The sequence below is a fragment of the Diaporthe amygdali genome (genome assembly GCF_026229845.1).
Source record: "Diaporthe amygdali strain CAA958 chromosome Unknown NODE_36_length_484128_cov_64_979186, whole genome shotgun sequence".
NCBI lineage: Eukaryota > Fungi > Ascomycota > Sordariomycetes > Diaporthales > Diaporthaceae > Diaporthe > Diaporthe amygdali.
In genome coordinates, this window is record NW_026517056.1 from 351,591 (window position 1) to 364,928 (window position 13,338).

General features: G+C 54.4%; 4 protein-coding genes across 4 annotated transcripts; 2 read left to right on the forward strand and 2 right to left on the reverse strand.

Annotated features, from left to right (window-relative positions):
* Positions 1-585: 585 nt before the first annotated feature.
* J7T55_015094 (uncharacterized protein) lies at positions 586-1,313 on the forward strand (the record flags this gene model as incomplete). Its single annotated transcript, XM_053133356.1, has 2 exons — positions 586-1,185; positions 1,257-1,313. The coding sequence occupies 2 exons, from the start codon at positions 586-588 to the stop codon at positions 1,311-1,313; spliced, it is 657 nt and encodes a 218-aa protein (XP_052988823.1).
* A 1,129-nt stretch (positions 1,314-2,442) lies between these two features.
* Positions 2,443-3,545, reverse strand: J7T55_015095 (uncharacterized protein; the record flags this gene model as incomplete). The annotated part of the gene is made up of 2 exons (XM_053133357.1): positions 2,443-3,226; positions 3,289-3,545. The coding sequence occupies 2 exons, from the start codon at positions 3,543-3,545 to the stop codon at positions 2,443-2,445; spliced, it is 1,041 nt and encodes a 346-aa protein (XP_052988824.1).
* A 4,173-nt stretch (positions 3,546-7,718) lies between these two features.
* Positions 7,719-8,766, reverse strand: J7T55_015096 (uncharacterized protein; the record flags this gene model as incomplete). The annotated part of the gene is made up of 2 exons (XM_053133359.1): positions 7,719-8,533; positions 8,589-8,766. The coding sequence occupies 2 exons, from the start codon at positions 8,764-8,766 to the stop codon at positions 7,719-7,721; spliced, it is 993 nt and encodes a 330-aa protein (XP_052988825.1).
* Positions 8,767-11,139: 2,373 nt separating this feature from the next.
* Positions 11,140-12,263, forward strand: J7T55_015097 (uncharacterized protein; the record flags this gene model as incomplete). The annotated part of the gene is made up of 5 exons (XM_053133360.1): positions 11,140-11,422; positions 11,484-11,606; positions 11,665-11,892; positions 11,953-12,128; positions 12,183-12,263. The coding sequence occupies 5 exons, from the start codon at positions 11,140-11,142 to the stop codon at positions 12,261-12,263; spliced, it is 891 nt and encodes a 296-aa protein (XP_052988826.1).
* Between the last annotated feature and the right edge of the window lie 1,075 nt (positions 12,264-13,338).

A 13,338-nucleotide genomic window follows, 5' to 3' on the forward strand; every position in this document is an offset into this window, starting at 1 on the left:
GGTTCGACTCGTATGGGCGGCCTGATTTGGTTTGGCAAATTCATTTTCAGCCCTTGATTCCCGGATAGGGAGATGGTAATGCACATTGTGCGAGGCAGACGCCGGATTTCCTATATTTAACTTTTCTTCTGTTGCAAGATTCTTGGTTGACGTTCGAGCAATCATTGCAGTTGTCTTTCGTCTCTCAATTTTACCTACTAAGATGCTCAAATCCTTTTGGCATCTTTTCTCGTGGCCTCACGATTGTGCCAAGGCGTGTTATATGTGAGTTGTCGGTGAATGATTCTCTGGAACTGTTCTGCACTTTGCAACTGGTTCTTTAAAGAGCAGCATTTTCCTTTCATAGCCCCAAAATCGAAAGAGAGAGGCTCTAAACTGCGCCAGCCAACCGGAATCTATCTAGGCGAGGAGCTGTGGGTGGGACTCAGGCTACAACGTCTCAAGCCACGAGCGAAGACCAACACAGCGATCCCCCCCCCCGGTTGCAATCTGTCACTCGACCTTGAATTTCATATCATCTACCAACTCTCAGCACAAGGCATGACCACATCCTTAGCTTGTCCCAACCAATAATCAATCGCCAAGATGGACGCCGGTGAGCACAAATCACCGCCCTCAGCGCCCCCGCTTCCTCCTGCTCCTCACACCATCACAGCCAAGAGTAAACAAGCGGTTGAAACTCCTGCATATCATCATAGCCTTACACCGATGCCAGCAGATGGCAATCCCAGTTGGTGCATAGGAAAGGCACTGGTGGAAGAGCCTTACAAACCAAAATACTACTTCTTCTATGGCACCCTCACCCAACCCGATATTCTCAAGCACATCCTCGACCTCCAGGAAGAGCCCGTTCTGCGGCCAGCAAAGATCACCGGCTACGCACTCACAGACTGGGGCCAGTACCGCATGCTAGTGGACGGAAAGCCCGGCCAGGAAGTGACGGGCCACGCCTACGTCGCCCAGTCGCCCGAGGACGAGCGCAAGCTCGCGCGTTACGAGCCCAGTGCCTACGAGGTGGCTCCATGCCAGATGCAATTCGCGGACGGCCGAGAACCAGCACACGGGGATGGCATGACGTTCAAGTACGCCGGCGACGACGAGGCTCTCATGGCCGGGGGGTTCGATCAGAAGTTGTGGGAGTTGCAAATGGGCACGCGGTTGCCGGAGAAGTGGAGGACTCGCTACGTGAGTTCGTCTGGACGAGGGGAGACATAGAGCAGGTTATGATCGAGGCGTGTAGTCGGTATCTTATGCAGGCATTCTCGCATGTTCATGTCATGCCCATCCGCTACTGCGACTCAAGGCACATATGACAGCCGAACCAATTCAGACAACACAGCCACAAAAGCACCCCAAATCAACCAAAACATACACCAAGTCAGCTGTATAGCTCAGTGGAGAGTGAGTCAACCTAATCGCAATAAACAACAGGCAGGATACTAATGAATCTTCCCAGGCGCCAGTCTGATCAACTGGAGGTCGCAGGATCAAGACCTGCTGCAGCTACTGATGCTTTTGCTCTTTTTTGGAGCCAGTGATATCGTCTATGTATTTCTCTTTACCAGGCGTCAATAAAGGCATCTCTCGCGTTGTCTTGCACGATTACTTTTGTGAACGTCCTCGCCCCTTCTAGATGGTCACAGGGCTGCGTTTGAAGCTGTTGGAGGATCTGGAGCTTGCATGGGGGTATCAATGAGATAGGCCAGGCTGTCTGCGTATCAGTCTGTCATCAAGCAGCGTGGAGACTTGCGTCAGGTTTGACATTTTCGAACATCTGAACCCTCTTCGCATGCTGGGTACGTGTGGGCTGAAAAGTAGATGGTGTAAGGGCAGTAGAACCCTTTGCTCATAGGACTCAAGAATTGTACCAGGAGCAGAGAACCAAGTATGCTGGGACAGGCATACATTGACTTGTCATCGTGGATCCTAGCCAAAAGCCCACCTGCACGAGGAAACATCCAGAAAAACCGTCGGGACGCTCGTGTGATAAGGTTGCTTCAACTTTGCGTATGCCCTCCGCAGTTGCATTCTCACAGTTTTAAGCAGCTTTTTTCATGGCCAATCCAAGACGTCGGATTACTTCAAACCCATGGAGAGTCAGAATGTATTGGACATGTTGTTCGTATCATTTTCATATTATTAAAATAGGTATGTTCCCGATTCCTCCTCCAAAAATGAGGTAGAGGTATCGGACTGGTCTGTGATAGCGGTGGCATAGTCATTGAAGACCTCCTAGCCATAGCAGCCATCCCTTCCTATGACATGTAGCCCTATAATTTGGGCGGGAGCCAGAAATATATACAAGAATCTCGTCTCCATTCTTTTCACACCATTATTTTAATCCAGAGGGGATGCGAGAATGATCATGTCTGTCAGTCCGTGGACCGACAGGGTTTCGTTACAGGAGGCCCATGCCTCTGGAAGCACTTTCCCTGGTGTGCCTTATTTGGTCTTCTTGGCCTCGGGCAGGTACGACCTATCATCAACGCCCTCGACCTGCTTGACCATCTTCTCCATCTCCCTGCTCTGCTTCTCCCACTGGGCTTGGGACATGTTCTCCTGCTTGTCGAACATACTAGGGTCTGGCTTGCGGTAGGAGCCGCCCATGCGGTCCCACAGGGTGGTGTACTGGCCGTAGTTGTAGTTGAAGGCGAGGTGGTGGATGCTGTGGCAGGCGGCGCCGTTGACGACGGGGTTGTCGGAGACGAACTCGCCGTCGTGGATGATGATGGTCCAGAAGTTGACGAAGACGAAGAGGAAGACGTACGAGACCTTCTGCAGCGGGAAGAAGAAGGGGAAGACGTGGTAGGGGAAGGACTGGGCGAAGCCGTCGAGCGGGTGGAAGGCGTGCGAGGCGAAGGGCGTCGGCATGATCCACTTGTGGTGCGGCTTGTGCAGGTTCTTGTAGATGAGCGGGTGGTGCAGCCAGCGGTGGATCCAGTAGATGCAGAAGTCGGTGAACATGACGAAGAAGGGGAACTGCACCCAGCTGTAGGCGGGGAAAGGTGCCTCGGCCATCGCGTCGTAGAGCTTGCTGTGGCCGCGCACCTCGGCCAGCATGAAGGGTACGGTGCAGATGGACATGAAGGGCATCGAGGTCATGGTCGTCTTGATCTCAAGGGCGATCTGGTTCTTTAGGTACTTTGGGTGCTCCTTGGTCTTCTTGTCGAAAACGAAGACATATGATAGCGTGGCGAATATAAAGTATACGACCAGGCCGAACAACCTGTAAATTACGTGTTAACCTGCAGGCTCTCCAGATATAAGTTGATTTGGGAGGGTGCTCACCAGACAATGAGGAACAGAGACAAGGCCTGACGATAGATGTTATCACGCGGCCATTGGCTCATGTAGGCATATTGTGACGGCTCAAGGGAGAAATAGTGTGTTGCTGGCTTGTAAGTCCATGCTGAGAACGCCCGGTCGTTGACGGTGTCGTTGGATGGAGGGTGCGGGAAGTCATATGGTGCAGGCTGGATTGGGTGGAATCTCGCGTATAAGTAGTCCCCAAAAAGGGTGTCTGCGACTTCGAGAACGATATCCATTGTGATGAGTGGTCGTAGTGTCGCTTCTTGTGGATGACAGCTCCTTTTGCCCTCTGCGAAGGGCGTACTGGGTTGCGGGAAGGTGAGTGTGTCGCGGGGCACCTTGCCGACGTCAACGAGACGAGGCGTATGAGGCAGATTGAATGGAAAGAAGTAACTGAGTGTCCCAAGGGGTGCTTCCGCCTTCTTCTACGCTGTTGTGTACCGTCAAGTACAAAAACTGCCAACACGAGCCCAGGTGACTATGGGCCCAGAAACAGCTTTCGTTCCGGGGATGGGATGGGATGGGAATTGCAATTGCAATTTTCGCGCGGCAGAATTCCTGGATTCACAAATTCCGGGCCGACGAGATTCCCTTTGGATTTTCTGTAAGCTGTCGATCCAGTCGAGGACAAGCTGCCGCTCATCAGGAAAATGGGAAACAAACAAGGGGTTAACCTTGTCGTGGTCGACGATGCACGACCGCGGAAAGCAACACCACCCGGTTTGTCGTACCTCCCAAGCGAAGAGCCGAAGCAAGGAAATTTGCAGGCAGGGAGGGTCTCAGGTCTCACACAAGTCGGTGGCAAACACAGGATCTTGTGATCTGAGAGGAATGCAGTATGCGAGGGCCGTCTGTTCTGATATTTATTTAGAGTTTAGTGAGCTACCCTGCCTGCGTCAACCCAGATTCCGATTCGATTCGAGTCGCGGTCGCCCAGCAAAACAGCAAACCAGCAAACCAGCACAGAGGTCCCCACCCGCAGCTCGCGCACCCCTGGCAATCATAGTACGATGTTAGATGGATGGCTCCCACCGTCGACCGCTTAAACCACGCGAACTGGGCCCGGATCGGGCAAAGACATGCGTCTGACATGACCGTCTGCTGTCAGTCGTGCAACTACGCCAGCGAGTTGCGCGACGGGTGGAGTATCTGCCCTCCTCGCTGGCTTTTCATTCGTCCCTGGCCTGCTGTGGCGCCGTTCGGAAGCTGGCGGGAGCGATGCTAGAAAGTGGTCTCATTCTACACTAGATCCTCTCGCTGTTCGCTGCCAATTGCCAGCGCGCCAATCTCCAGTCGCTCCCTCTCCGGCCTGCTGGGCCCGGCCCTAGCTTGAAGAAGGTTCTGAGTGGCAGCTTCGACAGCTTCGACAGCTCTGGTCTGTTCCTGAAATGATCGCCACACTCCCTTTCCCAATCAGATAAATCCTGCCGACCCCATTCGCCAATGCTCCTCCTCGTTGATGCTACCCTGCCCCAAGCTACCGGGCCTGGCAAATGCTCCCCAGGTTGCTCCAGATCCGCAGTAGACTACTAGGCAAACCTTCTGGAAGTCGATGCGGACAGCTCGGGACTCCGAGCTCCTCAAGAAGACCAATCCCACCCAGACAACTTCGTCCCATCCGCCACGTAACATGCATGCATACACCCAAAGTACATGCATCAGCAGAACTCACGGGTTCGCGCAAAGCTACTGAAGTTGCGTGCGTATATGCGCCGGATCCCAGAGCTGCCGTCCCACCCGGCCTGCCGACGGCCTCACCGTCACAGACGTCGTCGTATTGTATCCAGATTATCCACGGCTGGCAATAATCGCCCGTAATTACCAGGCTTGTCTGTCATACAAAGCTATGCGTCGTTTGGATCTTGCTTACGCGGCGAGGGTCAGTATCTCCCGTCCTTGAGCATGCAAGTCAGGGCTCCCGGGGGCCCACAAATATGGACCTACTCGGACATCTTTTGCGAAGGAGAGGTCCGTTGACATGCTCATCCTCCGCCCATGAGTATCTGATCTCTGCCTGGAGTGCTAGAGCGGAGTGGTGCTTGATGCGAGGCTTGCGCTGCACATCATCGCCACCTTCAACGTCCGTGGGGACGAAGAAGAACGACTGTAGTCTGTCCTTTGGAGAATGACGGCAGGCGATGTCATTGTAGATTACGGCATAAAGATTCCTGCGACTCACAAGATTGTGGCCGTCGGACTACGTATCGGACCGGGAGAACGGCCGGCAGAGAAAGACCGGCCACTAGCTGGACCACTGTTATATGTTCAAGGGCGGCTGGTGCCGTCTCGATCTGGTGGTCGGTAACAAGAAAGGTCACGCCGAAGAAGATTGCAACGTTGGCTGTGCACCACTCTCTGTGATGCTTCCGGGCAGAACCTGGCGAATTTCGACCCCCCCGGAAGCTCACCCAGGGCTACGGCTGACATTGAGGCAGTTCCGAGGCCCGAGCCGATGCGATTCCGAGGCCAGAGTTGATCCCGTCAATAATTGGGACTTATTGACTCGGTCAGGTTCGTTATTGATGACCAGTGATGGCCTTTGAAGGCGGATTTGAGCATGATGGGCTCCCGGAACCTTAATCGCATCCCTCCGGCTCCGGGGGCGGCTTTGACTTGGCTGCCGCACTCGAGTCAAGAACTTCAGCCTCATCCCGACGTACTCAATTGCGGTGAGACTTGGTAGTCACATGGCAGTACAGATTTATCTTTGGGCATAAGAAGCGAGTCAATCTTGGAGGATCACCTTGGCGCAGTATGCTAGCCCACGGGACGGGTGATCGCCGTGGTTTCCCGCCGGAGGAGGATCCTCAATGGCAGCACCCAGTATCTGATTTGTGGTGATTCAATAGAAGGTAGCCTGGGAGAGGAAACTATAGGGAAGACGTTCAGACAAACACCAGAAGCGCTGTGCACGGATAATTGTCCCGCGGGTAGAAATTGTTTCGTGTGGAAGCATGACGCAGTCTAAGAGGGCTCTCCGCTCCGAGGCGACCACCCTCACCAATCGCGCCTCTCCAATTTCCATCTGATATTCACGGTAGCAAGCCCATTAACACTGCGGTCCTCTCTGGACGGTCCAAACCCTACCAATACGTCGCCCTTCGAAAATCGGACGAAACGCTGCACCTAGAGGAGATGGTCAAGCGACCTCAGCCCTACCTGCCCATATGCTCCCCAATCCCGAGCAGGAGCGGAATTCCGGTCGTGCCTCGACGTGCACCACCGACCGTGGCTCGGCAGCGTTTCTGAGGGGCCGCGTCCGTGTCATGAACCCGTTAGAGAAGATGGGAGGACAAGACCTCACCAGCAGGGCTGTCGGGGGTGGTGGTGGTGATTATTGTGGTCGCTGCGCTTGTCCCCAAGGAGTCTCGTCTACGTCTGAGCGCCTGGCAGGGCTGAGGTCAGCCTTGAGTGCTCGTCCGGCCCCAGGGCGAAGTTTAGTTCCTCGAGGTGGTGCGTGGCGGGTGGACTGGATCATCGGACCGGGCTGGTCGAGGGTGGTGCGTGGCGACATTGGTGGTGTAACGCGTATCTGCCAGAAGAAGCTTGTTCGTGCTGATGCAAAGTGTGCTTGCGTAGCAGACAGCCGTCACGGCTGCTCTCGCGTCCATGCCGACACGACAGCCTGGCGGTACTCCGGCTCGGACAGCGCATTACTTCACATAAGCAAAATGGCAACATCAATGCACCTCGCCAGTATAACCGTCTCGGAGTTTAGCCGGGCCTGTCGGGTCTGAATTTGGGGCCCGGTACGACATCCCCGTCGCATTGAGCGTGTTTCGGCAGACCCCGAGGGGGGCCTGAGGTCAATCCGGGGATCCCTCTCTGCGTAAAGGGGGGTTACAGAGCCTGGTACTGCCCAGCATTGATGAGCGGCAAGAGAGGCTTGTGCAAGACATGCTGGTTGCCGTGACCATTAAGCTCATTTTCCAGAACATGCCGAGAGCCGTCTGCGTGTGATGAGCGGCAGCGATTAAAATTTGTTTAGGAGAGGATCCCTGTTTGTGGGGCTTGACTTACACGACGACGTCTGGTGATAGTTTGGACTTCGAAGGCGAATCTTCCTTACGAAATTGCGTGCTAATATGCCAATTGCACCATTGGATCTCACGATGGAAAGGGAAGCACAGATTCGGTCAATAATATTCGTTACATTTGTAGTTTCTCGGGTCTAGTATCCGCAATTCGTAGCACAGCTCACGGACGACCATGTGCTTCAAAACACATCCATTAACAGCACACAGTATCGTCGAGCAGAACTATTTCGAACGTAGTGTAATAGAAAGTGGCATTGGAACGACCCATCCAAGAATGAGAAGCCGCCGTATTGTCAGATTGTGGCCTCTTCTTGTATCGCTCCCGGTGTTCCAAGCGACCCAAGGTAGTAAAAGAAGTCAGGCGTGAAGGATTTAGTTAGCGGCGGCGGCAGCGGCAGCGGCCTTGTTCTTCTTCTTGCCCTTGCCCTGGTGGTGAGGCTCGCGGGTCTCGAGCTGCTCCTCAACATCACGGGCGGCGGCAGCAGCCTTGTTCTTCTTCTTGCCCTTGCCCTGGTGGTGAGGCTCACGGGTCTCGAGCTGCTCAGTGGTCTCGACGTCACGAGCGGCGGCGGCGGCAGCCTTGTTCTTCTTCTTGCCCTTACCCTGGTGGTGGGGCTCGCGAGTCTCAAGTTGCTCGGTCTCCTCGACGTCACGGGCAGCAGCAGCGGCCTTGTTCTTCTTCTTGCCCTTGCCCTGGTGGTGGGGCTCACGGGTCTCGAGCTGCTCGGTCTCCTCGACGTCGCGGGCGGCAGCAGCAGCAGCCTTGTTCTTCTTCTTGCCCTTGCCCTGGTGGTGGGGCTCGCGGGTCTCGAGCTGCTCCTCAACATCGCGAGCGGCAGCGGCGGCCTTGTTCTTCTTCTTGCCCTTGCCCTGGTGGTGGGGCTCGCGAGACTCGAGCTCCTCGACGTCACGGGCAGCGGCGGCGGCCTTGTTCTTCTTCTTGCCCTTGCCCTGGTGGTGACGGGCCTCGAGGCTGCGCTCCTCTAGGTCGTCCTCCTCATCCTCGTCATCCTCCTGGCGCTTGGCAGCGGCAGCAGCAGCGGCCTTGTTCTTCTTCTTGCCCTTGCCCTGGTGGTGACGGGCCTCAAGGCTGCGCTCCTCGAGCTCATCCTCATCCTCGTCCTCATCCTCCTGGCGCTTGGCAGCAGCAGCCGCCGCCTTGTTCTTCTTCTTGCCCTTACCCTGGTCTAGAAACTTGTCAGTATACGGCTGCTCCACAGAATTGTGGGTTGAAGCACTTACGGTGACGGGCCTCGATGGAGATGTCAGCGGGGAGCGCAAGAGCGGGCCCAACAGCAGCAGCGACGAGGGCGACGCTGCGGCGAGACAGGGAAACTCCTGGGGCGTTGAGCTCGAAGCCGGCGACCGAGGACGCGGCGAGGCCAGAGACCAGGAGGCTGATGACTGATGGGGCGTGCATTATGGCGTCGTATGTTCCTGCCTGAGAAATCGTACTATCAAAGCTGGCCGGCAGCGGGTCAAAGAGTGACTTAGAGTTGGTGTAAGGAGAAGGAATGAGACGATGCCAAGAAGGAAATGAGCTCAACTGCAGAATTGGAAGAGTGGCGTGAGCAGGTTTGGGGAGTGAGCAGGTTTTGAGGTATTATATACGAAGGTGGCCACTTGGTCTACCCCGTTGGGAACTCCTGAACTCAACTCCGTAGGGACTGGTGCCCTAGTGAGTGAGGCTGGCCGTTTAGCCGATGGACAAGACGAAGATGAACGAGACCAACAGCCCTAGACCTCGTCCCTGGACGAAATCATCAGGAGTTGGGACGAAAGCGACAATGTCAAACCTGATCTGCGCAAGCCAGGTGTCTGAGAGTCACGTCTCATGATGGCTACTGACTCCCAGGCACACGGCAATGACGGCAGTGGAGCAACGCGTGCGGGAGGTCTCATCCAGGGCGCCTCTCGATCGCCACCACAAGCGGTTAGCAAGGTGATGAAAGCGAGCGAGGCTGGGGTGTCTCGGCCGGGCCTGGTCCCTGCCTCTGGATCGTGGACCAGATGCTGGGACCAAGGGGATGGGACGAAGTCTGCAGGCCGGCTTCAAGGTCGAATATTCTTCCACGATCCACAAGCGAGTTAGAAGGACCGAGTGCGATGCCTGACGGCAGACTCACGACGCTGCCCATGTACCGTAACACTACTTGCTGTATTCTCGGGCTGGCAGGGATGAGGGCGCCAGGCCGGCCCATGTCCATGGCCGTGTCCAAGTCGATGCTGTAGGAACCCCTTAAGCATAATATGTGGATGCGTGTGTGGGTACGTGTTGTGCAGGCCAGCCAGCCAGCCAGCCAGCCAGCGAGCGAACAGGTCGGCCTGGGAGTGGTCGGGCAGTCCGTGGTCGACAACAAGGTTCGAAGCTTGCAGGAGCCAAGCTTTGCGGCTCCATCAAACTCACGAGGAGCAGCGTCAGGGATGGATGGAGGCGCTGAGTGGTACGGCTAATGTTGTGTCAGGTTCAGATCTCACACATCTCGCAAATGAGATGCGCGATTTCGCCAGTACCCCAGATCAGCGGTGGGCGCCCATCATTTTCCTGGCAAGGCCAAGCCAGATCCAAGGTGAACATGATTCACACTGGCATTCAGTGGATCATGTCCATCAAGTCTTAGCCGCCCTGGGCACAACCTGCCGTTGCGAGTGTTCGAGGTTGGGATGCGGCTGAAACTGCAACTTTTGGCGCCTTTTCATCCCGAGACACCAATCAGTACCGTGGTCACTGTGGGGAAGGCAAGCCGTACTTTAGAGCAGCGTAACAGTAGAGGCGGCATGGCTGACGAACCCCAGCGGAAGATCGAAGGGCGAGGGGGGGACGGGGAGGGGGTGCGGTTGACGTCTTTGGCAGGGTCCGAGCCAAGTCTGCCCAGGTGAAACGCCTAGTGCTTCTAACAGGTCGCCCATTTTGGAGTCGAACCCATGCTCAAACTTCCCACGACAGCGGCTTGGCTGCGAACCCTGGGACTGCATAGGCTCGAGACCATTCTTGGTCATGGTGCCACTCAGCCCGCTCCATTCGGGCATTTTACAATCAACTTGACTGCATTGCACGCATCTCACCCGAGTTAGAGTTGGGTTTAGAGCCGCCCAAATGCCGGAACCATCACTGTCTCTCTGCCTCTCACTCCCACACACACCAACTTTAATGCCCGTCATGAAGGCTTTTGTGGGGCCCCCAAACCCACCAGTTCCCCTCGCTAAGGGCCTGCCACGCGACCAAGCGAGGAGCTAACTCGAGAACTCGAGACCGAGCGGCCACCTGCTCGTCCTGTCCACTTCCTCCCCTCTCAAACACACCCTGGCCCTGAACATTGTCTCATCCCATGTCGCCGCCAACATCAGACGTCTCAACCTCAAAGGGGCCTATGTGCCTGCTTTCTGGCATAATGGTTTGTAATGGCCTACGCCGCTCCCATTTCTTTTTGTTTCCCATTACCGTTGCACTGGTGCCGTTTTTACCGAGCGAACATTCTCTCACTGAGAAACAACCATCATTGATTTCCCGTCATTCACGTTGATCATACACTCTTGAAGGCTTGGCCTCATTGACGTGGCAGGACGAAGCGATCTGAAGCAAGTCTAGCCGTATGATCTTCGCCTCAAGAATCTTTGGACGGTAGCCAAGTCCCAACAATCCCTCCTGACGTTCGGCCTTCTAGGAAGCCTGGTGTTTCCTCCATCTCTTCCCTCCTCATTCACTTCTAATCTGCTTGTCCGAGCAGCTGGCATGCCCTCATCATTCAGATTCCTAACATACTCTGCGTGTGAATACCCTCTACTCTCCCCAATGGCGAAGGACTACCAAGCTGTCCCTCTAGATGAGGAACAGAGTCGAAGCAGCTCCGAGTCCACAATATACGAGAAGGATAGGATAGCACTCAGGAGGTTAGGAGACGACAAATTCGGAAGAAATGCCAGGACACGAGCATCGGAATTCGTCTCCAAGCACTGGGCCTGGATAGGACACGCCATCCTGCTCACCCTGTCGATGACTTTGTTTACGCTGTCCTTCTGCAACAGGACGGCGAGGCCATCCGACCTGCAGGTCACACAACAGTTCTCGTCTTATTGTAGGCACCGATCAAACATCCTCATATTCTTATATTGGCAGTCTGTACTAATTTAGACCAGCACCGGTGGCCTCGACCGTGAAATACGACACTGTCAGATTCAACCTCACACCTATGGTGGAGGGTCCATTTGTTGGGTATGGTCCCAAGGTCGATGAAGCATGGGACTCCATCGCCAACGACAGTGAGTAGAGACATCCTTCAGGCCCCAATTGAAGCTACATGCTAAGCTTGTTTTACAGTGGGCGACCAAATGATATCAGAAGCCGAGCTGGACAGGCTAGGACTGCCCAGGAACTCGCTCAAAGTGACGGACCCGAAGACAGGCAAGGAGGGTTACCGCGCTGCGGTCGAAGTGTTCCACCAACTGCACTGCCTCAACCTACTGAGGCAATATGTATACAAAGAATATTACGTCAACATCTACAGTGACATCCAGGAAGAGGAGGATGGGCTCAAGGGCCATGTCGGTGAGTGAATGTGTCGCACGCCCGAGGAGAACACCCAGTACTGACATCGCTTCCTACTAGATCACTGTCTCGAGGCCATCCGAATCAACCTGATGTGCACCTCTGACATTGGCATATTCACCTTCCGCGAGTACCCAGAGTACGGCTACGAGGACGGAGACTTCTGGCCCGACTTCAGCACGCTGCACACGTGCCGGAACTTTGACGCCATCCACAAATGGGCCATTGACAACACGGTGTCCTGGACCCATGATGTATGAGCGCATCATAACATCTTCACAACATTCTAGATGGGAGCATCATCAGCAAGGCACGCTGTCCTGAAATATTGGAAGTTCGCCAAAGAGCAGGAAGATGCTGAGCAAGCTTGAAAAACAGCTGTTTGGTACACTCGATTAAGCTGTGGTCTGTCTGAAGTGTGTATAGAACGAGAAGTTCCGGACCTTGCATTCGGCAACCGGGCGCCGAGAATATAGCGACTTTATAATGATATACAACGGATCAACATGTCCTATCATTCTTTCATGTGAACCCCGTTGTCTCTGCGTCTTCCGTCCTCACGTAGCTTCGTGAATCAATGGCAACTGAAGCAAGATTTCTACCACATGATTGAAAGCATAAGCTCTAGGTCTATGTCAGTAATTAAAAGGTTATGCGCAATCATAGAAAGCACAAGTCATCCCCAAAGGACCTCAGAAATGATCCCTACGGTACTTAGACCCCTCCAAAAGGCAAACCTCTCCTTGGCATCACCTTTAGCAAGCTGGTAGATATGGGGTCGAGCCACAGAAGAATGTGATCAGCAATGGTGTTGATACTCAGTCCTATACACCCAGCCAATGCCAGTTGGTATGGTATAATATGTGGCCTGCATAACATGCCGTCGTCAGCAATTCTACATTATGGCTGCAGATGACCATTTACAACAACAGTGCAAGATTTGGGTACCTCCGATCTAAACATCCAAGATTATTTGGTCGTATACTCACTCCTTGTTTGCCTCATTGACTCCGAGGAGCTAATGGCTGGCCGCCGCCCCGGTTTGAACATTTTCTCATTCCTGTCGTCGCTGAGTGAACTTGTCCTAACATACCGTCATCAGTGCAAGCGAGTTTCTCAGCTCCACAATTTCACGTCACCTCCCTGACCCCGAGTTCCCTGAGCGATGGCATCGAGATCTACCGTTTGACGTTGTCCCTCAACCTATTCCAAACAAGCAGCATGATAAAATGCTCAATATTGTGCGAGCATCGAGCTACAAACTTATCACGAGAAACGTTAGATCCGAGCGGAGGTGCGAAGCCAAGATTTTGAAAAGGGGCTTCAGTGGGGCCCGCAACAACGGTCGTGGCATTCTGTCGCCAGTGCCGAGACGTTTCCAACATGTAGAACTTGAGATCGAGTGAGGTGGTGTTGAAAACGCATAGAGGACTTCAAATTATGAGT